We start from the raw sequence: 24,490 nt of genomic DNA, 5'->3' as shown, positions 1-24,490 counted from the left end.
TAAAAATAATATATATATATATATATATATATATATATATATATATATATTAAAATATTACTTGATATAGTTTAATTGCAAGTAAAGAAGTGTCATATGGTACTTGATGCAGTTTTTGGTATGGTGATATATTGCCAAGTAAAGGGGTAGGAAGGCAATTGATGAGGTGTGCAGCAACATGGGTGGCAGTTTGGACTGAAAAAGAAGTGCTCTAGTAACATTCAAAAGATGTTGATGTTTTCTTTCAATTATGCCATTTTGTTGAGGTGTTTCAACACGTAATGTTTGGTGAACAATGCCAGTTGATTCAAAAAATTGATGCATGATAAATGCTGCACCATTATCAGATCGTATGACTTTAACTTTGGTTTCAAATTGTCTTTCAACTAAAGTGACAAAGGCTTTGAGATGTGTTTGTGTTTCAGCTTTTGAAAGCATGAGAAAAGTCCAAACATAGCGAGTGTGATCATCAACAATAGTCAAGAAATATTTATGTCCATTTATAGATGTGGTGGCACACAAGCCCTAAATATCAACATGCAGTAAAGAGAAAGGTGCAGAAGCATGAGAATCACTATGTGGAAAAGGAAGTTTCTTTGTTTAGCTGCATGACAAGTATCACAGACAAACGATTTGTCACTAGACAGAATTGGATAATATTGTTTCATGGTGTGTAATCTATCATGTGAAGGATGTCCTAATCTAAAATGCCACAAGTCTATAGGCACTTTATTACAGAAAAAGACAATTTGAAAAAACTTGATTTGGAAAGGCTTTGACTGAACCAACAACAGAACTGACACCAGAACTAGCAGACGGCATCAACATTTTGTATAGGCCACCCACAACATCAACTATACCAATCATCCTCAGGCTGGTCACGTCCTGTATCAAACATTTATTGGCAGAGAAGGTCAATTGACAATTTAGTGATGAGACTGATTTGGAAATAGAAATGAGATTGAAATTGAAACTGGGTAAATATAGGACATCTTCCAGATGTAAGAATTCAGTGAAATTTACTGTCCCTAAATGTGTTGCCAAAACTTGTTGGCCTGTAGGCAATCTAACCACTATAGGATTAATTTCTTTATACTTTGTATAGAATTTCAGAGAGGAAGCAACATGTAGCTGGATCAGTTGCTCTTGAATCCAATATCCATGTAGCTGGATCATTTCAGTGTATGGTACAGGTAAGTGGAACCGCATTACTTATAACAGAAGAGTGAGCACGAAGAGGGAGAGTACCAATCTAGTGGATGTGAGAAGCATTAGAGGTAGATATCCCATGGTTAGATTGTTGTTAAAGCAATGCCACGAGTGCTTGATACTGCTGTGGTGTGAATCGAATTTCATGATTCTGAGTCTCTTGTTTTTTATGATCATTGCTTTCTGAGTTACTTGCATCATCTGTCATTGTGTTGTTGATTGAGGCTCCTTGAGGTTTATAGAGTCTATGGCCAGGAGGATATCCATGTTTCTTGAAACATTCATCCACCGTGTGTCCATTGATGCCACAATGAGTGCAAACTTGGGAATAGCGTGACTTCAGATCTTTCCATATATCAACAGCATTATCCATCCACAAGATGCTTTGTTGAATCGATGTTGAAACTGAGTGCACCAGCCACGATACCACCATGTCGTTGCACCTCTTCCATGTTGAGAACAGAATATGATTCGATGCAGGTTGTGGAAGAGATTCATCAACGAATTCCACTTTATTCTTCGCACTTAGAGCTGTGAACATGGATCTCCTCAATGAATTGTAATTAGTTGGATCCAAGACGGGTGAAACCAATGCAGTAGCTGGATTTTCACTAGGATGCAGGGAGTAGGGGCTATGAACATTGAGGGATTGATTTGATTCTCTATTCATGATGATGAAGCCGAAGAATCAAGAATCAAAAGAATGAGAATAAGAAGAAAAGAAGATCAATAAAATATGAAGAATGGGGAAGAAGATAGAGTTGCGCAGCAGAGCTCTGATACCATATTGAAGATGAACTGAAACATGATCAAAGAGAGGTTTGGAGAAGCTCAAAGCTTGAAGAAGAAGAAATCAAAAGAGAGTTATTATGCTTGGGTCATGGACTCTCATATTAGAGTGACAAAGCCATTGCTGTGATGACGTGAAAACAAAACAGGAAGGAAAAGGCAGAAGAGAGAGAAAGAGAGGTACATAACTTTTTTAATTGTGTTTTAATCTTGGCTGTTCATTTTTTTTTAATTGTGATCTAATGGCTAATGATTAATTCTCATTTCTCATTTAAGAAGTGTTTTCATTTGAAACATCCCACATATATATAGAGAGAGAAGGTTGTTATTCAAATTAACTAGGACTATTGTTTTTTGGTTTAGCTTTTATACTCTAACAATTAAAGTAATGAACTAATGGTAGTATAAAAATTTCTTTGCTTGCCATCCAATTTTATGATAAAACTAGGGTGCAATGCCCGTGCTTTGCACGTTAAAAAATAAAACAAAAAAAGCAAGTACAGATCACAGAAACAGTAAAAGAAAGAAGTTAAAAAATATATATTGATAATATTATCCAACCAACACGTGACATATGGCTGAACAGTTTTTATATATATTGAAATGAAGGGGTATACTTGGGATAATAACTGGTTTTTTTTTTTTTCCAGTTATTCGCCAGTTTCAATCCGCACAACTTGTGAGATTTAGCCTATTTGAAGGAAGAGGTTATTATAGAGAGTTGTTGGTGATAATAGATAAACAATAATAAGTGTTATTAAGTGCTAGGAAGATACTTTATACACGAAAGCACGGCCGCATCAGCCTCAATTTTGATACTAGGAGGATAAACAATCTACTTTGGACTAGTCCTAAATCAACAATCGTGGTCAATAAATAACAAGTACATGCAACATATTTTTTTGGTTGTGCCAAATCATTACAGGTTCCTAAATTTGAATAATTGCTGCAGAGGTAGACAGAATCAAAGTATTCCACGTTAACATAAAGGTAATTATGAATACTTTTTTAAACATTCAAACTAGATGCTATATCACGGCTGGTAGTCACTCATGCCACCACCCCACAGAGAAACACTGATCAACGTCGAGGGAATATAAATCATAAAGAAGTGAAGAACAGTCTAAAGTATGTGTACACAACACTCAGTTTTCTACTATCCACAAAAGGTCATCTACCTGGGCTATATATCTCATTATTTGTACTTGTGCACCTGGGTAATTTTTGCATATACAAACCAGGAACGTACATGAATATGGACTAGACAGATTAAATCGAATATCACAGACCGTCAAGTATACAGATCCCCTACTATTACATTCATAGATATAAAGGGGATTTATGCCTAAACTTCCGCTATTAACAAATTCGGGGAAATTCAAAATGTCAGTAGCTTCCTGTAGACGATTGATTGTCCAGGTATCAAGAGTGTAAACGGTATCCCAAGAAGACACAGATAAGTGCCACCATACAGACATATAGAAGTGGGAAGCCGACTTGAACTTTTCTTGGACCTTTATTAATAAGATCTGCCTGCAAAAAATAATACAACCCCAGCAGCATTTAAGAAATGAAATCTACTCGCCCCAAATGTTGAAACAGTACAAAATTGCACAAGTTCAAGCATGTAAATGGAGAAGAATTCAAAAGCAGCAAACAACATTTATACTGATCCCCAACAAAGAAAAAAATGAAATTGCCAATCTAAATTAAAATTTTGATTAATTCTTTCTCAGTTTTGTCATTGTAATCAAATATAAGGGTGCCCCTGACCCCGTTTTCTCTCGTTGCACCATTTATAAATTGATAGTACTTCAAATTCTAGAATGACAGACAATTTATGTTAAGCATCTCAGGGATTATGACAAAAACCAATTAATAATGGCCACAAAAGAACATTACTAATAACAGTAGTTCCCAAGCTTACTAATTTTTCTTGCAAGATTTTTGTCTCTTGGTTGCTGAGCCTCCTCTCCTCTGTTAACTTTGATATTGTTACTCCAGACTGCAAGGAATAAGAAACATTATCGTCACTTTAGTTAAATCAGTTCAGATTAGCATAAAAGTCGAGACCCACTATTACTTTAAGCCCCATTTTAATGAGGAAACCCATAGGCACAATTGCTTCATTGCTATATGCAATAAAAAGAAAACATTTTCATAGAATTAAGTCTATAGGATGTCAACTAATCAAGCCTAAAAGGATGTAAAAAACAGCAGTTATACCACATTGTGGAACTTAATCATGCCACATATTGCACCCTGTACATTCAAAAAGATGTATAAAAGAGCAACCCTAGCCCCTGGCTGTCTCAAACCATGTGTATACAAATTAATCAAATGAAAGGATGGGAAAAAGTAATGTACATAACAATCAAGCATATTCATCAATAGTCACAATCATACAAAAGTCTGTGAAAACAAGGTCTAAATAATACTTTATACTTCAAACCTCTCAAATGAAAACATATATAAAGGTATTAATAATCAAACTCTTGATCTCGTTGCAGGAAAATTTATAAAGCAATTTGCTTCAACATGCAACTTGCTAGGAAGCATGTCACATATGCAAGCAGATAAAAAGTTTCACAGTAAAAGAATAGTAGCATGCCTGACCTCATTTAGTTTTGACTCAAGTCCATCTAGCTTTAATTTCATCTCTTCGATAGCTTTCAATAATTTCAGCTGCTCTATACTCTCTGAAACTCTCAACTCAGCTTCTTTTCCTGGCTTCAGTTCCTCAACATTCTTTACTGTTCTAAACTCCCTATCTTTTGTTATTTTTAACTCTATTTCATTTTCTGGCTTCAGTTCCTCAACATTTTTAAATGTTTCCAACTTCATATCTTTTGAGATTTTTAACTCTGTTTCTTTTTCTGGCTTCAATTCCTCAGCATTCTTTACTGTTTTCAACTCCAGATCTTTTGACATTTTTAACTCTGTTTCTGTTTCTGGCTTCAGTTCCTTTACATTATTTACGAGGTTCAAATCCAGAACTTTTGACACATTCAACTCTGCTGCCTTCTCTGGTTTCAGCTCCTCTACATTCTTTACTTTGTTCAAAACCAGAAGTTTTGACACTTTCAACTCTGCTGCTTTCTCTGGTTTCAACTCCTCTGCTGCTTTCTCTGGTTTCAACTCCTCTGCATTCTTTATTTTGTTCAAATCCAGATCTTTTGGCACTTCAACCTCTAACTTTTTTTGTGGCTTCAATTCTTCTAAATCCTTGACCATATTCAACTCCTTATTTTTTGACACTTTCAACCTTGCTTCTTCTTTTGGCTCCCCTACATGTTTCATGGTGTGTCCCACATAATACTCTGGCCTCAACTCCATATCCTCTTCTAGTTCTAATACCTCATGAACCATGTCTGGATTTTTAAGAACCTGACATATACCAGGCACAGAACAAAAAATGTGAATGGCTTATTTAAAAAGTATGAATTGAAATTGTAAAGTTGATCATCCACACATGCACAAAGACTACGAAAAACAACAGAGATGACAACACCGGAAAAGAAGGAAACTTATGGCAATTTAAAAGAATGCATTCTCAAGGAAACACGAAAGGTGAAGACAGTCTGCAACTCTATAATGATACACCTTTTAAATTATGAAAATAACAATCCAGAAATAAAAACCAACAAAACCCTTAAAATATGTAACTAAGAAATTCTTCAAGTATCTTTCTCAGGGATTTGAAATATCTATGAGAGAAAAAGTGGAGGAAAGAAAAGAGCTTAGAGCCATACATTAGTGAAGCGTCCTCTGACCATGGTCTCTGGGGATTGGATTTCATCTTTACTATATATCTGAACTTTTTCATGGTCAAGCCCATTCTTGAAATCTCCATTAATAGGAGAGAGATCTGGTGAATTGGGTGGGCAGATTAGGGTCACCTTCAGCTTATTTTCTTCTATATATTTACTTCCATCTTTAACAAACTGCCATCAGCAAATAAATAAGTCAAAAGATATAAACTAATACAAAATCTACCAGAGTTCAAAATCACAGACTAATAAATATCCATACCAAGCGGGAAGTAACATCTTCACTGATTGTTTCGGCAGGAACCTTTGTACTCTGGATTAAGAACTTGTCCTTGCACACCATATCTTCAGGTGCTTCCCTTTGGGGTTGCATTGTAACTGTTTGATGACAAAATAAATACAATGAAAATTGAATTTGGGGAGGGAGGGGGTGACAGAAACTAAGATGCTAGAATTAATTTCCACGTGTGTGGATTCATCTTCAACTGTTGTTCCTGGAAAAACGACATTCCTTAAAAAGTTAAGGGCTGCAATCACAACAATTTAAAATTGAAAAGCAACATTGTGCACTCAAAGAAAACAGTTTCGTGCCAAATTCAGGCCATTTGGCAATGGCATATATCCCAAAATCATCCACCACAAGTCCACAATTTTTTTTTATAGGCAAATGTTAATTTGTTAGAATGTTAGTTTTGTTAGCATAGGGATCGAACCCAACCCACGACCATTCCCTTCTTCCCTTCTCCCTTCTCCCTTAACCATCCAACCCACAATGACTGTACTTATTCTCAATAGAGCTTAACTAATGTATAGAATAATAAGTCAAGTGTCTCAAAAGGAAAAATACCAAACAAACACACATAAGACGAAGCTATACCTATGAATTCACAAGTAGCTTTCGGCGCGAGAACTCCAACATTTGGACGCACTGAATATTTCTTAGGGGACGTCGTCTTGATCTGCAAACATAAATGATACAAAAACGATTAATAATAATAATAATAATAATAATAATGGGGATCATAAAAGAAAGGTGCTCAGACCTTGAACGCTACATAGTGGTTGGTATTATTGGTCAATTGAACCGAGCATGAACTTTGCTTCTTCAACTCAACTATAATAGGCGAAAAATCACGGCACATATTATTCAATTGATCATATACAAACGCATAACTATATTAGGTTCAATGACATCAGCATCAGCATGCATGGCCGCACACAATAATAGAAGTATTCGAAAAATGAAAAATGCACTCACATATAAATTTGAGTTCCTTGGGTTCGATTAGGAGAAGCGGCGCTTTACTCATGATTATCCCGAAACCGAGATCGTCGCCTAAAACGGCAGTGTTTCAGTGAAGCCGTTCGATTCGACGCAGAAGACGGTGAAGAAGCGGGGGCCGAGTCAAGTCGTGGCAGATCAACGAGTCAAATGAACTGAACTCGAACAATGGAAAACCGAAAAAAGAAAAAAAGAAAAATAAGCATTAAATTGTAGATGAACATGAAGACCTAAAATTCAGCAAGAACATACCACGCAGCGAGAAAAAAAGTAGTATTAGTAGCTTCTTTTTTTTTTCAAAGTGGAAAGAATAGCTGGGAAACGAGAAGAAACGGCAGCGTTTAAACACGGGGCGCGGAGAGAGATCAAAGATGCGCTAAAATGGAATTAGCCGTATATGCCTATATGGTAGTTGGATATTTTTTTTCTTTCTTCTTTTTCTTACATGCAAGGTTAGGATAAAAGTGGATGCATTGAATAGGAATAAGCGTGTGATCTTCTTCGAAACGGAGAGGAGAGCAGACAAACAGAGCGACTGAGTTGCAGAAAAAGGGGGGAGGAGGGGATGGAAAACAAAAAACGCTTTTTCTTGAAATATTGTGATTTCTTTTTTTTTTTTTCCAATTTGATGCCTTTTTCAAGTGAGGAGCACGTAGCATCCCAAAAGAAAGTGACTCCTACGGAAGACCTTTTACCGACACGGAGCCGTTTTTTATTGGCTCGGCGCAGCCAGCTACACTTAACAGTTACTACTACTACTGTCTGTCAGAATTTGGCATATGGCATCTGTAAAAAACTAAAAATACCAGTATAGTTTTGTTGAAGAAAGATATGAGAAAATAAAGTCAAATTTGGGACAAAAAGCAACTAAACGGCTTTTTTTACCAAATGGGGTAAATTTTGAAAAATCATCCCATCAATGATGGTCTAAGACTAGAGTAGGCCACCTTGATAAATGGCCTATTATGAATTATCATTTTTAATTCTTAGATTAATCTTATAATATAGGATTGTTTGCACTAGATTCTTACTCTTTCTCAACAACTCTCCATTCGCCACTATCAGACGCCATTTTTGGCAGCGACAACGACATTCCTTTTTTTTTTTTTTAGTGTTTCTTTCATCCGGTGGCCCCTCCTCCATTGATGCAAGACCGCTGCATCTCAAACTTTGGAAGCAAACACTAAATGTAGTGTATTCTCAAAAGTCAAAACAACAACCCAAAGGTGGATTACTACATATGTTCATGAATAAAAAACTTATATGTTAATAGCAAGCAAATGAACAAAAACATCTCAAATCCCACCGGAGAAAAATAAAAAATAAAAAAAATTTAAGCTTCTGCACCTCGTAATGGCATTATAATGGAGACCGCAATAGGATGCACTGTGTCGGGAGCACGAAACAGTGTTCCTCCGAAACACTCCGTGATGGACCCCTTGCATGTGGAAACCCTTCCCATTTTGCACACAAATGCTTTCCCGCAGAAAAACAGCAAAGGTGATTGCTCTAATCACCACCATCTAAAAATATCACCATCGAAAGTCAAGCCTTGAGGTTCACCATCAATTTTATCAACTGGGGTCATGATTCGACGACTTCTTAACTGTAATATAATTAAAGAAAAAAAAAAGATATCTTACCTAATTATATTACTTAATCATATCTTAACTGTAATATAATTACGTATTTGATAATATATTTTCTTGTCTTTATTATATTTTATTCCTGAAATTAAGAAAGGAAATAAGATATGATAAGATTATCTCTTAAGAATCATTATATAAACATATTAGATCATAAGTACTAAGATAGACATATCTTGGGTAAGGTGACCTCAAATCCTAAGAGCCTGTATGGAAATAATAACAAAAATGAAAAAACTTAAACAAAAAGTATTTTGGAAATTAAATAATTTGAGTTTATTATGTTGAAATAACTACTCACAATATTTATTTTTCAAATATAGGAATTCTCACGAGAGAGAAACTTCTCTTTTAAAAATAAATAAATAAATAAATAATCCATAAAATTATTGACATCCTTTAATGATTAGTAAAAATTGTTGTTCATTCCTTTAGCTAAGCTCTTAAGCCTGGCTCCTATTCCGTGAAAGGCGATCATTCAATAATTTACAATTGAAAGCATGATCATGCATGGAATGGAACACTTTTTCCTTTATTTTATTGTTGGTCACTCAGGTAGTGGCGTTGTCAACGATCATATAGCAGTGTTAGGACTTTCCAAATGTTATCCCTCCCATGATTTGGTTTATTATTATATTCAATCCCAGTAATTTACTATTATAGAATTATTTCCGTGTCGTTTCTGGCCATATATATATATGAAGTCATGAACATCCAAATTGAACCGATAAATAGCGCCTTATTTTACATTTTACCGGAAGTATATAACTAAATAAGTGCAAGAGATGGTAATCGTATACATGAATCTAATACAGGGTTTATAAGTCTGTAATTGATTGTTTATAATTACTTTATTGTGTTGAAATTGAATTGCATTTGATTTTTTTATGTTTCATAATTAGATTATAGAATGTATTTAAATATTGCTTAATGAAAATAAATGTATTTTCAATTAATATTTTTGTTTTGTTGATTTATTATATTCATAGGAGTTTTGATGTAGGTTTTCTTTTGGGTTTAAGGTGACTATTTAAAAAGTGTGTAATTTTCTTTTTAGAGTTCCTGAAAAGATATAAATACTCAATTTAAACTAACGAATGATTTTTTATTGTGAAGAATTAGTTCTTTGTATTGTGGGCGGAGATAGAAAATAATCTCATATCATGAAAGGGATTCTCCTTATATGTAATTTGTGAGATACTTAGTGATAGATTAAGCTGATTAGTTTAGAGAGATCAGTTTCAAATATTACCACTAAGAAAGATCAACCTAGAAAGGTTTTCCTTTGAGTACCTGACCCTAGAGAGATCAGTCTTGGATAGATCAACCTTTGGGAGAGTATACAATCATCCAACGTAGAGCGCGAATGGCAAAAAAAGCTAGGTTGTCAGATCATTTTGAGATCAATTGATTTGCAAATGAAGAACTAATTAACATATCCATACCAGAAACCTGGGTGGATATAGTGAAAAAAGAAAATCTATTAAAATAAATATTATTGAATAAAATACAAATAATGAGCTTGAGCTAACATATAAAAATAATTTATTACTAAAATTATAAGTGTAAATTATCCTCGTATCTGTTGAATTTTTCTCAAATTATACATAATATAAAAAAAAAATATTCCTATACTAACATTCCTCTATGTTTGAAAATATTACATTGATATTTTCTTATGTATATTTAAAAATATTAGACTGATATATCTTATGTGTTAGATTAGCACCCTTTATAAGAAAGATGACGGTGATGATTAAAAAAAAAGAACAAATATTTATATAGTTACACGAAATATTAGGATGATTATTCGTAATTTACTCATATTATAATTTGCATTAGTATCAATTTTGAAATAATCTTTCTTGAACATGAATATAAAGATTCAAAATCTGTTCATTGTTTAGGAGAAAAAAGAAAGTTAGCCATGATACGTATTATTAGCTCACTTTATGATGTATATCTTCCACTTACGTACCCTTACCCTTTTCCTGAATCTATTCCTTTTGCAAAGTAACATCAACATACTTTTTAGTTTTTTTTTACCCTTTTTCTCCTTTAAATCTCCTACTAATTAACTTCTTTTTTTATAATAAAATAAAATTCCTATAGTATGTCATAACATTGTTTTTTAGGCTTGACATGATATTTGTGTAAGTTTAGTATTGCTTGTTAGCATGTTAAAAGCTTATTTCATATTATGACTTTAATAGATCAATCAGCGGATCTATACTTATCTAAATATCTCAATATATATACTTCCAAACTAATAGCTCTATCACTAAAAAACCAATAGATTTATATATGGACTAAGACTTATCATTAAACAAACCAATAAGCATACGTATACGGGTCAACGAATTTATCAAACTAAAAATGGTTAAAACCACAAAAACGTATTGTATTTTATAAATAGTAAAACTAGTTTAAAACATAAACACAATACTTTAATTGTTAAAATCATGATATTATATTGTATACTGAATATTATTATTATTTTATCAAAATTAATATTATTTATAAACATATCGGTATGTTAAGTCTAGTAAGCTTTTATGAGAAACACAATTCTAATCTACTTAACTAAAAAAATTGTTTTTTTTTTAAAAAAAAAAAAACTTGATATCAGCTTTTTTGCTAGATAAGCTAAACTATATTATGCCTTAAATGGATTGGGTCAAAGAGTTTCAAGAGAGAATCAAACTTATTTTCTCCTATTTTAACAATGACATTTGATCCAATAAAAAAAGCTAATCTCTTACAAAAGTGGAAATTAAGGTTCAAATTTTCTTAGAAAAAGATGTCCATTTATAATATCTAATCATATTTTAAACATAAATGTTTTTTTTATAAAGATCAATTATGAAGAAAAAAAGTATATATATAACTAATATGAATTGAGAGTAAAAAATCTCTTTATTAAAATACATAAATTGATTTTAACTTATGTGAGAAAATTAGTTTATTATACCATTTTAATTTCTTTCTTTTTCATGTAATTAAAAAATTATATCTAGCATGATGGGTTCGAAATCAACATCTAACCAAAACTAATAATGCATGCAATTACTAAGAAGTCCTTATCATCAATATTAAATTATTTTCTTGTAGTTCCTAGAACAATCCAAATATGTCTCACGCATCGACAGGGGGAGAGTTAACATCTAGATACAATCAGTGCACCTGTTTTTGACATTAATTTCAAAATGGCAAAACTGAAGGAAGTTGGATGATTATTTGAGAAACCCTGAACCTGAAAAAGACTTGAGATGGCCAAAAATGAAAACCACTTTTCACCTCTCTTTATTTTTCTTTTCTTTTAAAGCTACCACAACACTTTTCCGAAACCTACCGCACAGGAAAGAAAAACGTACATACATACCTCAAAATTCAAACTAATCTATTTGTTGAATAAAAAAATATAAATTATTGTAAATCCTCTTATATTATTTTCAATTCTTGTATATAAAAAAAATTTCAAACTACATAAATGATTAACCCTCAATACTAGGGTAGATAACTTTAATAGGTTTAGGTTATAATGGATATCATGATGCTTAACCATCAAATGAATCATGTTATTATATAGGACCTTTAACACCTGATTTTCTTACCCTTCCCGCCTCATCTCCGACCACCATTCGCCCCTGATGAGACGATATCTGGCAGCGATGTTTTTTTCTTCTTCTCTTATTTTTTCATCTTTTTCTCACCACTTCCATCCTCTTTTTCTTCGAAGTTGACCTCTTGTCTTCGTGTTGTCGGGCACGGCTTTCGTGCCTCCACTAGCTTGAATGTAGAGGACAATACCAGTTCATAAACATCAATGTCGACGAAATCAATTTCACCAAGCTTTGCGCCGACAAGATGATCATATTCAGAGTGAAGAATCGAGGCGAGGGAGGATGAGCTTCGCATGCTCAATGGTGTTCTATTACTGATAACCATAGGTCTGTCACTTTCAGGGGATTTTCAATCATTTTCTTGATAGCTTTACTCGTTTTTGACATATAAACAAACAACGAGAGCTCCTGGAACTTGATTTGGTCCTTGGAAAATTGGTTGAGGACAACATTAACACTTTGAATTAATGAAAATCGGATTAAGGCTCTTATTTAGGTTCTCCACCTGATAATTTAGTTATGTTCATCGTTGCATCTTCTTTGGTGGAGAATGCATAGGATGGGGTTTCGGTGTGAGAGAAGATGGAGTAGTCAGGGTCGGAGAATAAGGCGAAGAGGGTAGAGGTGGCAAGAAAAGAAGAAGAAAAAATGCGGCCACCAAAAATTACCTCTAGTGACGGCTAACGGTCGGAAAATTTTATGGGAATACAATATCTAATTCATTGATAAATCCGTCCCTGAAAGATAAAAATACAAAATTTAGTCCCTGAAAATGTAAAAAGTGCAACAAATATATTTTGTCGTTAAACTTTTGTCCGTCAGCGTTAATAAAATAGTCTATGTGACACGAAAGGACAGATTCGTCACTGAAATGATTATCAACGTGGATTGTCAATATAGGGGCATATTTGTCATAATATTTTTTTGACTTTTCATCTTCTCATTACGTTGACAAATACGTCCCTGAAAAATGAAAATATAAAATTTAGTCCTCGGGCATAAGAAATGCGACAAATATATCCGAACATTAATAATGAATTGTATAGGAGAGAAGCTATGAAAAAAGGAATTAAAAAACAGTAAACTACAACTTAAGATTTGAACTCTTATATTTTGATTAACTATCTATTTATCCATTTATTAAATTGTTAATTAGTTTTTTAATTAATCAATGTAACTACTTATTTTCCAAAATAAAATAAAATTCTTTAGTCTTATGATATAAAAAAATTGAGTTACCATTTAAAAAAATGAAAGCCTTTTATTTTTTGAATTTTTTTTCTTCAATTAATTATTAATCTTTATTACGTACTCTGTCACAGTATATCAAATGGAATGCAAGATCGCTGGAGCCCCTAAATCAGTGAGAGATACAACTCCACGTCTCAAAAATAAAGAATAAACCTCTTTATTAGTTTTTTTTTGTTTTGTTTTAAAGTTAACCTCTATATTAGTTTGAAAATTATTGTATTTTTTATCTAAATTTATTTGAGTTCTTTATTTGTTAGTAACTGTTTTCATTTCATTCATATTATGTATAATAAGTGTTGTCTCAAATGGAAGAACATAAGATTTATCCAAGGGATTCTTTCATATTTGATATATATATATATATTATTGATTAAGGAAAAAGACTTATAATTTTACTTTAACTTTATCTAGTTTAAATTTTGTGAGATTTTTTTTTATAAAAAAATAGTTGATTAAATTCTTTTTTTAAAATAAATAAATAAATAAATTTGGTCCCGCGGTCGGTTGTATTTTTTCTACTCAAAACTCTTGACATATTATTTTCAATCTAAATATGAGGACACTTAAGTTGGAATTGTGATATGGAATAATTTTAAAGATTAAAAGTGAGAAATTTGATAAAATTATAAGATATAAGATAAATGTTTTTTTTAACAGTAAAGATTAATGTTTGAGAAGGAAATCAAAATAATAAAAATATATATATTAAAATGAAATTTTAAAAATATATTGCATAAGTACTAAACGAATAAGAACAACAACGACAACAACAACAACAATAATAATAATAATAATTAATCACAATCTATTATTAACGTCGGAATATATTTGTTGTACTTTTTAAGGACCAAATTTTGCATTTTCATATTTCAGAGACGTATTTATTAGCGGAGTGGGAAGACGAAAAGTAAACAAAATATTATAACAAATATGTTCATAGGCTGACAATCCACGTTGACAATCATTTCAATGACAAATTTGTCCCTTCGTGCCACATAGACTATTTTATTAACGACGGACGGGAAGTTAACGATAGGACATATTTGTTGCACTTTTTACACTTTCAGGGACTAAATTTTGTATTTTCATCTTTGAGGAGCACATTTATTAACAAATTACATATTAAGAGACAAAAGTGATTATTTACCCTTAAATCAATAGTTAGAAATAATGGTATGTTAGAAATTGAAATAAGAAAGAAAAAAAAAAGAAAATTTTATTAACCGATTATAAAAAGAATAGAAAATAAGAGACAAAATTCTCTTTTAAGGATTTTTCCTTCATAAAAGAATTTTTCCTTTTACAAATAACTAATGTTTAATATACATGATAAATTTATCCTCTCTTATTTTTCTTCATTTATTTATATCTAATAAATCTCTTTAAATAACTAACTAAATCATCAGTAGTTTAATTATATTAACTAATTTTGCCTTCTCTTTATATTCTAACACGGTCCACAATAAATTACCTATTAAGATGGTTCACCTAGCAACCTTGGTCATGATTGAAAAGGCAATTCAATAAACCTCTGCCAAATGTTTATCACTCACATTAAATGATGATAAAGAACACACAAATTGCACAACGAAGCACCTTCAACGAACGTGAACCCTTTCCTCTCTCTCATTCATAACTTTGCCGTGGTTTAGGGTCACGTACATTTTCATCATCACATTCAGCATTCAGGTCATAAAAATATATACAAGTCGAAAATTCTATTCATATAAAACAAAAAAGTTTTAAAGTTACATTCAAAAACAGTCTGATTTTAAAATCCATTTCCGAAGCAAGAGTGTTTGATTTAATTTATGAAAATGATATAATAATGCACACGTGGGATCAAATAATCGTATCCTTTTTTGTAAAGTGAGATTTCTTAATCAAAATTATGTCAGGTCATATTCACATGAATAAACTATAGTCCTACATAGATTTTTATGTACTGATTCAGGTGATTCTTAAATTTTAACCCATCTCCTGTGAGTCATGCCCCGTGAGTGGACTCCTTCCCTTCATTTCGATACGGCCCAATTCATGTTAGCATTTGTATGTACAACTCACATGAAAAATTAAAGATATTGCTGTACATTTAGTTTTATTTATTTTTAATATTACCATTTTTATATACTTACTTAACAATCTTTTGCATCCCTTAGCACATGAATCAATTAACATAAAGTTATTTTAGTTTAACCAATATTTTCGAGGTAGTTCTGGCATGTAGTTTGTAGCTTATAGTTATTTTATTTGGCTCAAATAAAATTAGTTCCAGTGAAAGGTACTCGTGTTCTCTAAAAGAAAAAAAGTCATCTTTTGTCCTTGTTGAAGAATCAATAAATGAAAACACAGTAATTGTTGGAATGCATGTGAGCTACGCGAAGCAAATCAAACTCCCAGTCTGGTAATTTGGGCTCGCGCCTTGATTCTAGCCCAACTATTTTGGGCTCAATGTGTGGCCCAAATCTTAGACGACGGCTATTTCAGTTCTCAGCTGAGTCTGACTTGGAAGAGAGAGAGAGAAGGAACCAAACAAAAGCAGCGCAAGGAAAGAGCTGTTTCTATTTATTCTTTCTTTAACGACGCCCTTTTCACTTCACTATTCACGCTCTTCGCATTCTCCGCCACCTTCTCAATTCTCTTTCGATTATCTTTGCATCTTTGCACCAACCTCCATGGCCACGAACACGTTCACCGGAGCATTACTCTCCGAACGTTGTCTCCGTCTCAACTTGAATAAGAGATTGGTATCGTTTTCATTTTCCGTTTGATCCTCCCTGGCGCTTTCAACCTTTTAATTGTGACTGTTATTCTGCGATTTGCTTTACTCATTCTTTTTGTGATAAACTCGTGATGGATCGCTTTATGATTCCTCCAATTGTCTGTTTATTTGTTTCTATTTCTTTATTATTGTTCTTACGTGCAAGTTTTCTCTGAATTCTCAATTCTGTAATCCACTTCTGCAGAGGTTCGTTTCTAGAAATTTTTTTATATCTAATTTGTCAAATACTGTGCATGTAATACAACGATGATAATAACTACGTGTGTACGGATTTGCGTAGAACATGTGTTTGTGGAAAAAATCTGTTTGATTTCTTAATTGACATGTGGTTTTTTTTTTTTGAAAAAAATGTGAAACATAAAATTTTCATTTATTGCATGTGCAATTGAACGATACAGCCTAAAGAAAGTGCCTTAGTGCCTGTAGCATTTGCTTTATGTTTAAAGAATGATACAATGATGAATTTTGTGGCCACCTTAACTCTGCTTGCAAAACCATATTATGTGATGCAAGCTCCATGGGAGTTTGTAGGCCTAGGATCTTCTTCATCAATGGATTCCTTTGCTTCTTGGAAGATAAATGGCAGCGGAATGGGGAAGGAAGAGAGAGAGGAGACGCCACTTCAAGGAGAAGATGAGTCTAGAAGAAGCTCACCACCATAGGAGGCCATGGATAAGAGCTTGGAGGAAGAAGGAGAAGAATGAAGGAAGAGGGAGAGAAGAGCACGAAATTTTGTGCTCTAAATGAGCTTTGAAATCTGAAGTTTAATATTCAAATGTTCAAAGTTGAAAAAAATGCACACACATGACCTCTATTTATAGCCTAAGTGTCACACAAAATTGGAGGGAAATTCAAATTTCACTTGAATTTGAAATTGAATTTGTGGAGCCAAACTTTGGAGCCAAAATTTCACTAATTATGATTAGTGAATTTTAGTTATGGTTCAGCCCACTAATCCAAGATCAATTCCAAGATTCTCCACTAAGTGTGCTTAGGTGTCATGAAGCATGAAAAGCATGAAGGACATGCACAAAGTGTGACTATATGATGTGGCAATGGGGTGTAGTAAACAAATGCTCACCTCCCCCTCTAAAATTTAATTGGATTGGACTTCTACCAATTCAATTAAATTTATTTCCAACCACACACATCAAATATCCACTTAGTGCATGTGAAATTACAAAACTACCCCTAATACAAAAACTAGTCTAGGTGCCCTAAAATACAAGGGCTGAAAAATCCTATATTTCTAGGGTACCCTACCTACATTATGGAGCCCTAAATACAAGGCCCAAAAATAATGAAACCTTAATCTAATATTTACAAAGATAAGTGGGCTCGTACTTAGCCCATGGGCCCGAAATCTACCCTAAGGCTCATAAGGACCCTAGGGCCTTCTCTTGCATATCTGGCCCAATCTACTTGCAGTTTTCTATCCAATGCCCTTGCGGGGTAGGATTGCATCATTCCCTCCCCCTTGAAAAGGATTTGACCTCAAATCCCGAGGTTCTTGAAACTCTGGGCTTTTTCCCTCAACACCTGTAAAAATAACAAAAACATATGTATTAGTGGTGTTTAGTATGCTGAAGTAAGGTAAGGTCTGAAAACTCATTTCATGGGCATCTTCCCATGAAGGAACATGGTTCCTCACCAACTCAATGAGTGGTGCTACAAGTATAGAAAAATACGGGGCAAACCTTTTGTAAAAGTTTGTTAAGTCTTGGAAACCCCAAATTTTTCTTACACTTGGTGGAGCGGGCCACTCAGGAATGACCTTTATTCTCTTAGGGTTCATGGGAACCCCTTGATCACAATTTAAAAAATTAAGAAAAGTAAAGCAATAGAACATACCTTTTTCTGTATTTTCATGTTGATTATTCCTACCAAAAAATATGACAAACCTAAGGTGTCCCATATGAGTGCCTAAGTTTGTATTGAAACTAAAAATAAGAACAAACCTACCTAACGAGTCCCTATGTACACAAATCATGAAGATGTTGGGTGCACGAGTGATTTTACAAAAGAGTGTTGCACCACCCAAAGCATTCATCACACCACCTATTTTTGGGATTTGGCGCCTAATAATACCTATTTTGGGCACCAACAAAGCACAAAGATTTAATCTCTTGCGAACCAAACCCTCATCCAACAACTCCTTTACTTGAGGAATAAACTCAAGCCTAAGAGATGTGGCAATGCTAACAAGTGTCTTTTTACAAAGGAGAAAATGTGGAGGTTGTCTAAGAAGGGAAATTTCTTTAATATTTGTCTTTATTTCAAAATGTCTTTCCTTCTTAGCTAACCTCTTGGAGGAGACACTTACCTCCTTACACTCCTCCTTAACCATTAAAGGTTGTCCTTCTTCTTGGGGGTAGATCTCTTCACTAGATTCTTCCCCTTTTGCTTCTTCACTTTTACTAGAGGAAGGTGAAGTAGTAGCCTCATCTTGGCTACTATAAATGTCTTGGCCCCTCATAATCATGGTTTTCTTGGTGGGGCATTGAGAAGTAATGTGTCCTCTTCCAAGACATTTAAAGCACTTCATGGAGTTAGTCTTCTCTTGCATACTAGCCTTAAGGGGTTGCTTTTCTATTGTCTTACCCTTATCATCTTTGGGCTTAGAAGGTCTCACCCCTAAGATTCCTTGACCTTGGTCTTTCTTTGGATAAGAGTGAGAGCCATAAGATTTTGAAGTAGACTTCCTTTTAAGTTGTTGCTCTACCCTTATTTCCCAATCTAAATTAGCCTCTACATTGTCCTTCCCATGGAAGTATGAGAGTTTAATGTTAACCTCTTGAGGCTTTCTTTCATTTTCTCTCCTATGGGAGTGAGGTCTAAGATGTGACCTATGCCTTCCTTCATAATAGTCACGAAGTTCTTCACTTAGGCTCTTGCAAGAGTTATGACTACTATAGGAGACATGTTTTTCTCTTTTCATTTCTTTCATTATTTTTCTTCTTTCTTCCTCTCTTATTTTCTCTCTTTCATCTTGACTTATTTCTTCCACTCTTTTTTTACCTTTTTCTTTTCTCTCTTGTTTTTCTTTCCACAACTTAAGGGATCTCAACTCATCTAATATCTTATACAAGGGGTCCTTAGGAGTAGAACCCTCACCATTAACACTAGATGAAGAATGAAGACTCATGTTGGTTCCTAAGTTATGGTTCTTTCTTGTTGGGGGTTTGAAAACAAAAGCTAAAAGAAACTATGGTTGAAACTAGCCAAAATAAACACTAAAAGAGGTGTGAAAGATAAGGTAAAAACTAATTGGTAAAAGGCAAGCTATCTAGGCGGTTTGACAATGGAGGGTAAAGGAAATAAACTATGAAAATAAGCAAGAAATTAAAGTGCAAGAAATGCAAACTAGGCGGATCCTAAGAGTGTTTGGATGACCTCATTTAAGGTTCCCAACAAAACACTCACTATCCTAAGGGGAAATTGCCTAAAATTATTACACACAAATGGAAGTAGGGTGAACTATTGGAGGCTCCCAACTTACTTCCAATGAAAGGCCTTTTTGTTACAAAATTTGAAAGCAAAACAAATTGCCAATTACAAAATTACAAAAAAAAAAGTCCTCAATTGTGGTGGCTATTATATCTTTAGTATTTCACTCAATTTGGAGTGTTTCTTAGTCCAATAGCTCTTAAGGTGGTTGGCCCCTTGCTTCTGGACTCAAATTCTTCAAGATATGGCACCAATCCTCCTTTCCAATTCCCTATATGGCAACTCACAAGCAAGGAAACAAAGAGACAAGCAATAACCAAAGACCAAAAAAAATGAAATGAAAGCTAAACCAATAAAGTTTTAACAAGACAAATTTCCAAGGATTATTCAACAATTAAAGCAATGAAAAGCACAAAAAAGCAAGCTAGGACTCAAAGAGAAACCTAGAATGGCTCTAAAGTAGAGTAGAAAAAACTAAAAAAAAAAGACTCAAGAAACCTCTAGTTTTGGCACTTGTTTTCACAATAATTTTCAATTGAAATTTCAGAACTAGGATTGGTATAAAATAGGCACCAATTATAGAACAAATTTTGAGCCAAAACAACAAGCACACTTTCCTTTCACTTTTCTTTTTTTTTCCTGGACACTGATTTTTCTGCCAACTTGTAATATTTTTCTTATTTTTTCCTTTAATCCAAATCGCTTGGTTCTTTTTTTATAATTTTTTTCCAGATGTCTAGAAAATTCAGTAAAAGTTTCAGCTCAAAACACGTAGTGACCGATTCCCAGTAATTTATACAAGTTCGTATGTTCAAGCTGCCAGCACCAGCGATTTCAACCTAGAAATCAAGAGTAGTGTTTGTGTTGCTTAAGGCTTGGATAGTTACAATTTGTGTTTGCTTATGCTCAATTATCTTGAGTAACACAATTAAAGAGAGCTTAAGACTTATTTTGATTCACAAATCTAGCCACAACTCAGCACCAAACCTCAACTTCATCATAGGCATCATGTAGGAAACTTAGAAAGCAAAAAAAAAAAGTTCAAGAACAAGACTACCTCTAGGAATTGATTTAGAACATGTTATGAACTAAATAACATGCATGAATTAGACTCAAAATTCAAAAGATAGGCTAAGAATGACAAGAATACATGAACAAATGTATCTAGAATTCAATCAACAAAATAAAATTCAACACAAACTTAGAACATAATGTGACAATTACTATGACTAAACATGACTCTAAGACAACATGGATTAAGTGATTTACACTTAGATTTTTGTGTTTTTTTTTCTAATCAATATTTTTGAACAAAATTTAGATCTAAAGGTTCAGCACAAGAATATTATGAATGAAAATTGATAGAACCTAAAATCAATCACAAAAACAAGATTCAAGAGTAGATCTACAAAATTTGAACCATAGAAATGCAAGAACAATTGTAGATCTAAGATTTAATCGGTTTTTTTTTTAATCTACTCTAAAAAGCACCAAACCACAAGACAATGGAGGATATACATGGAGAATAAGATGAAGAACAAGGAATTAAAGAGAATTCACCGAACAAAAAGATAGAGGAAGCAAAAGAACATCACCTAGATGAAGATGCTCTTGATACCACATGATGCAAGCTCCATGGGAGCTTGTAGGCCTAGGATCTTCTTCATCAATGGATTCCTTTGCTTCTTGGAAGATAAATGGCAGCGGAATGGGGAAGGAAGAGAGAGAGGAGACGCCACTTCAAGGAGAAGATGAGTCTAGAAGAAGCTCACCACCATAGGAGGCCATGGATAAGAGCTTGGAGGAAGAAGGAGAAGAATGAAGGAAGAGGGAGAGAAGAGCACGAAATTTTGTGCTCTAAATGAGCTTTGAAATCTGAAGTTTAATATTCAAATGTTCAAAGTTGAAAAAAATACACACACATGACCTCTATTTATAGCCTAAGTGTCACACAAAATTGGAGGGAAATTCAAATTTCACTTGAATTTGAAATTGAATTTGTGGAGCCAAACTTTGGAGCCAAAATTTCACTAATTATGATTAGTGAATTTTAGTTATGGTTCAGCCCACTAATCCAAGATCAATTCCAAGATTCTCCACTAAGTGTGCTTAGGTGTCATGAGGCATGAAAAGCATGAAGGACATGCACAAAGTGTGACTATATGATGTGGCAATGGGGTGTAGTAAGCAAATGCTCACCTCCCCCTCTAAAATTTAATTGGATTGGGCTTCTACCAATTCAATTAAATTTATTTCCAACCACACACATCAAATATCCACTTAGTGCATGTGAAATTACAAAACTACCCCTAATACAAAAACTAGTCTAGGTGCCCTAAAATACAAGGGCTGAAAAATCCTATATTTCTAGGGTACCCTACCTACATTATGGAGCCCTAAATACAAGGCCCAAAAATAATGAAACCTTAATCTAATATTTACAAAGATAAGTGGGCTCGTACTTAGCCCATGGGCCCGAAATCTACCCTAAGGCTCATAAGGACCCTAGGGCCTTCTCTTGCATATCTGGCCCAATCTACTTGCAGTTTTCTATCCAATGCCCTTGCGGGGTAGGATTGCATCATTATGGCTCCCTATCCAATTTTGTTATGAAGATTTAAATTGAAGCTGAAAATTTTAGACCAGAATCTGTAAAATACTTTGTATATTATTTTCCTGCATTGTGCATCAGAACAACACCAATGATTCTAAGTAATAGCTCACAGTTTTTCTTTTATTTAGAAAAGCAGCAATAGTGCTTAGTTCTTGTTTCGTTCTTTTTATATTTATTCTTTAACGAAGTTTCTTTCAATGCATACTGAATAGGCATTTAATTCAATTGCTGGCCAAAGGTCTAGCTCTATTTCAAGCTATGGGAGAAGGACTTTCTTTTAGCTCACAGCCACGCTCAATTCGCCTTACAGTTTCCTGTGCTGTATGTAACTTTTCTTTTAGAAATTTTACTTTGCTCGCATGGACACTAAATTACTAGATGTTAGACTGTTTTGAAACCGCAGTTAATAGAAACTTATTTGAACTGCACATCATGAAGTCTTACAATCTGAAGCTGGGACAATGATTGATTTAGAGAATTTGTGATGGGAAAGATGAAATGTTATTATTTTCACAGAAACTCAACAATAAAATATAAAGACAAATGGTGCACGATAGAGGATGAACCGATAAAGTACTATTATAACTATTGATTTTGGTTGAAATTTAAACAACTTCATAGTTTTTAATACATGTGTATGTGTTTCATTATTATCTCAACCTTTGATTTTCTAATTAATGTTATAACTGCACTTTAATGTTGAACGCACTGAGCAGGTTAAACCAGAGACGGTAGTAAAGGTGTGCAAAATAGTAAAGAACCAACTGGCTCTATCGGATGACTCTAAAGTCACTGGCGAGTCAACATTCACGGCTCTTGGAGCTGATTCACTTGACACGGTAAAGGACATCTTGCCATACATTAGAGTTGCTTCCGTTCAATGCTCCTTAGATTTATTTAGCTAATCTGAGTATAAATTAATAGCCAAGAATTTGATTGTTCTGATTTACTTTTACTTGGCGTGCCCTTTAGGCTGAGATTGTGATGGGGCTTGAGGAGGAATTTGGTATCACTGTAGAAGAAGATAGTGCACAGAGCATCCCAATAGTTCAGGAAGCTGCAGATCTTATTGAGGAGATCATCAGTAAACAGAGTCCTTAGAGTAAACATGTACCTATCTCTGGTAGACATGCATAGTTTTCTATATTTTAGTATTGGGGGGTATTTGAGCCTTGGGTGTTTTATCTGCATATTCTGTTTAGGCATGGCTACCCGACGGGTTGGGACGGTTTTTGCTTATCCCACCCCCGCCCCCGCCTCAAACTCTCCATTTTCCCGTCCCTGCCCCTGAAATCCAATGGGCTCCCATCTCCACCCTCAAACTCTCCATTGTATTCTTCGTAAATATATTTTAATAACTACTTTAAGGTCTGTGACAGAAGCTGGGGAAAAATACAAGCGGAATCTATCTATATTTATACCATAACCTAAGAAATAAAGTAGATTTTGCTCCTTTTCCCCATATTTTGTGTGCCCGTGGTGTTCGAAAGGGAATCCTCTTTATCAATAATATTCACAGACCTATACTCGCTGATACAAGGCAACATGATGTCATGTTTTATTATAGTTCTAACAACTAAAGAAAATTCGAACACATAGTGTAACAATGTAACTATAGCATGATTAACATCCTATACTAAACTACTTCAATTTTAGAAAATAACCCTTTTCGCTTTGATCATTATATTCCATAATAGCATGGAAACATGAATTAATAAAATCGAAGAGAAAAGGTTAATTTTTAAGTATGCTTGGATGACCGTTGACAAGATTGATTTTGTATTATTAATTTTAGTTAAAAATGATTTTGAAATGATGCAGTTTATGTTTGGATGTCTTATAAAAAAAATCAAGTTATGAGTAAAATTCAATACAAAATTTTGGATCTAAAGCAAAAATTACTCAAAATTGTTTAAACTCATAATCAATTTTGAATTTTTCATTAACATAAAATCAAACATATGAAAATATATTCAACATTAATTCTGAACCTAGAATCAATTTTCGAATGCCAAAAACACATTAAACCTTTGATATTTTTATTTGATAGAGTGGATGGTGTGTCAGCGTAATGACC

At 33.7% G+C, this 24,490-nt stretch overlaps 1 protein-coding gene and 1 pseudogene across 4 annotated transcripts; one reads left to right on the top strand and one right to left on the bottom strand.

Moving 5' to 3' along the window:
* Positions 1–3,075: 3,075 nt before the first annotated feature.
* On the bottom strand, positions 3,076–8,490 carry LOC114403793 (vesicle-associated protein 2-2-like). 4 transcript variants are annotated; one of them, XM_028366954.1, is made up of 9 exons: positions 8,398–8,490; positions 7,027–7,205; positions 6,812–6,882; positions 6,646–6,727; positions 6,031–6,146; positions 5,751–5,942; positions 4,615–5,385; positions 3,926–4,003; positions 3,076–3,531 (listed from the first exon to the last, which is right to left on the bottom strand). In XM_028366954.1, the coding sequence occupies exons 2-9, from the start codon at positions 7,076–7,078 to the stop codon at positions 3,421–3,423; spliced, it is 1,473 nt and encodes a 490-aa protein (XP_028222755.1). In that variant the 5' UTR covers positions 7,079–7,205; positions 8,398–8,490; the 3' UTR covers positions 3,076–3,420. The 4 variants fall into 4 exon arrangements, with proteins under 4 accessions (XP_028222755.1, XP_028222754.1, XP_028222753.1 ...); XM_028366953.1 differs by lacking the exon at positions 8,398–8,490 and adding an exon at positions 8,082–8,183; XM_028366952.1 differs by lacking the exon at positions 8,398–8,490 and adding an exon at positions 7,303–7,681.
* Positions 8,491–16,093: 7,603 nt separating this feature from the next.
* Positions 16,094–23,875, top strand: LOC114402671 (annotated as a pseudogene).
* The last annotated feature ends 615 nt before the right edge of the window (positions 23,876–24,490 follow it).

This window comes from Glycine soja, chromosome 20 (assembly GCF_004193775.1).
Source record: "Glycine soja cultivar W05 chromosome 20, ASM419377v2, whole genome shotgun sequence".
In the NCBI taxonomy this organism is placed as follows: Eukaryota; Viridiplantae; Streptophyta; class Magnoliopsida; order Fabales; family Fabaceae; genus Glycine; species Glycine soja.
Note: the sequence above shows the minus strand (reverse complement) of the source record. Positions and strands in the feature narration are given on the sequence as shown.

Excerpts from the sequence above, each read along its gene's own strand:
- LOC114403793 (XM_028366954.1), bottom strand. The coding sequence starts at position 7,078 with ATGAGTAAAGCGCCGCTTCTCCTAATCGAACCCAAGGAACTCAAATTT. Across the intron at positions 6,147-6,645 it reads AGCTACTTGTGAATTCATAG|TTACAATGCAACCCCAAAGG; the intron begins GTATAGCTTCGT and ends GTCATCAAACAG. Across the intron at positions 4,004-4,614 it reads TTGAGTCAAAACTAAATGAG|TCTGGAGTAACAATATCAAA; the intron begins GTCAGGCATGCT and ends TATTCCTTGCAG.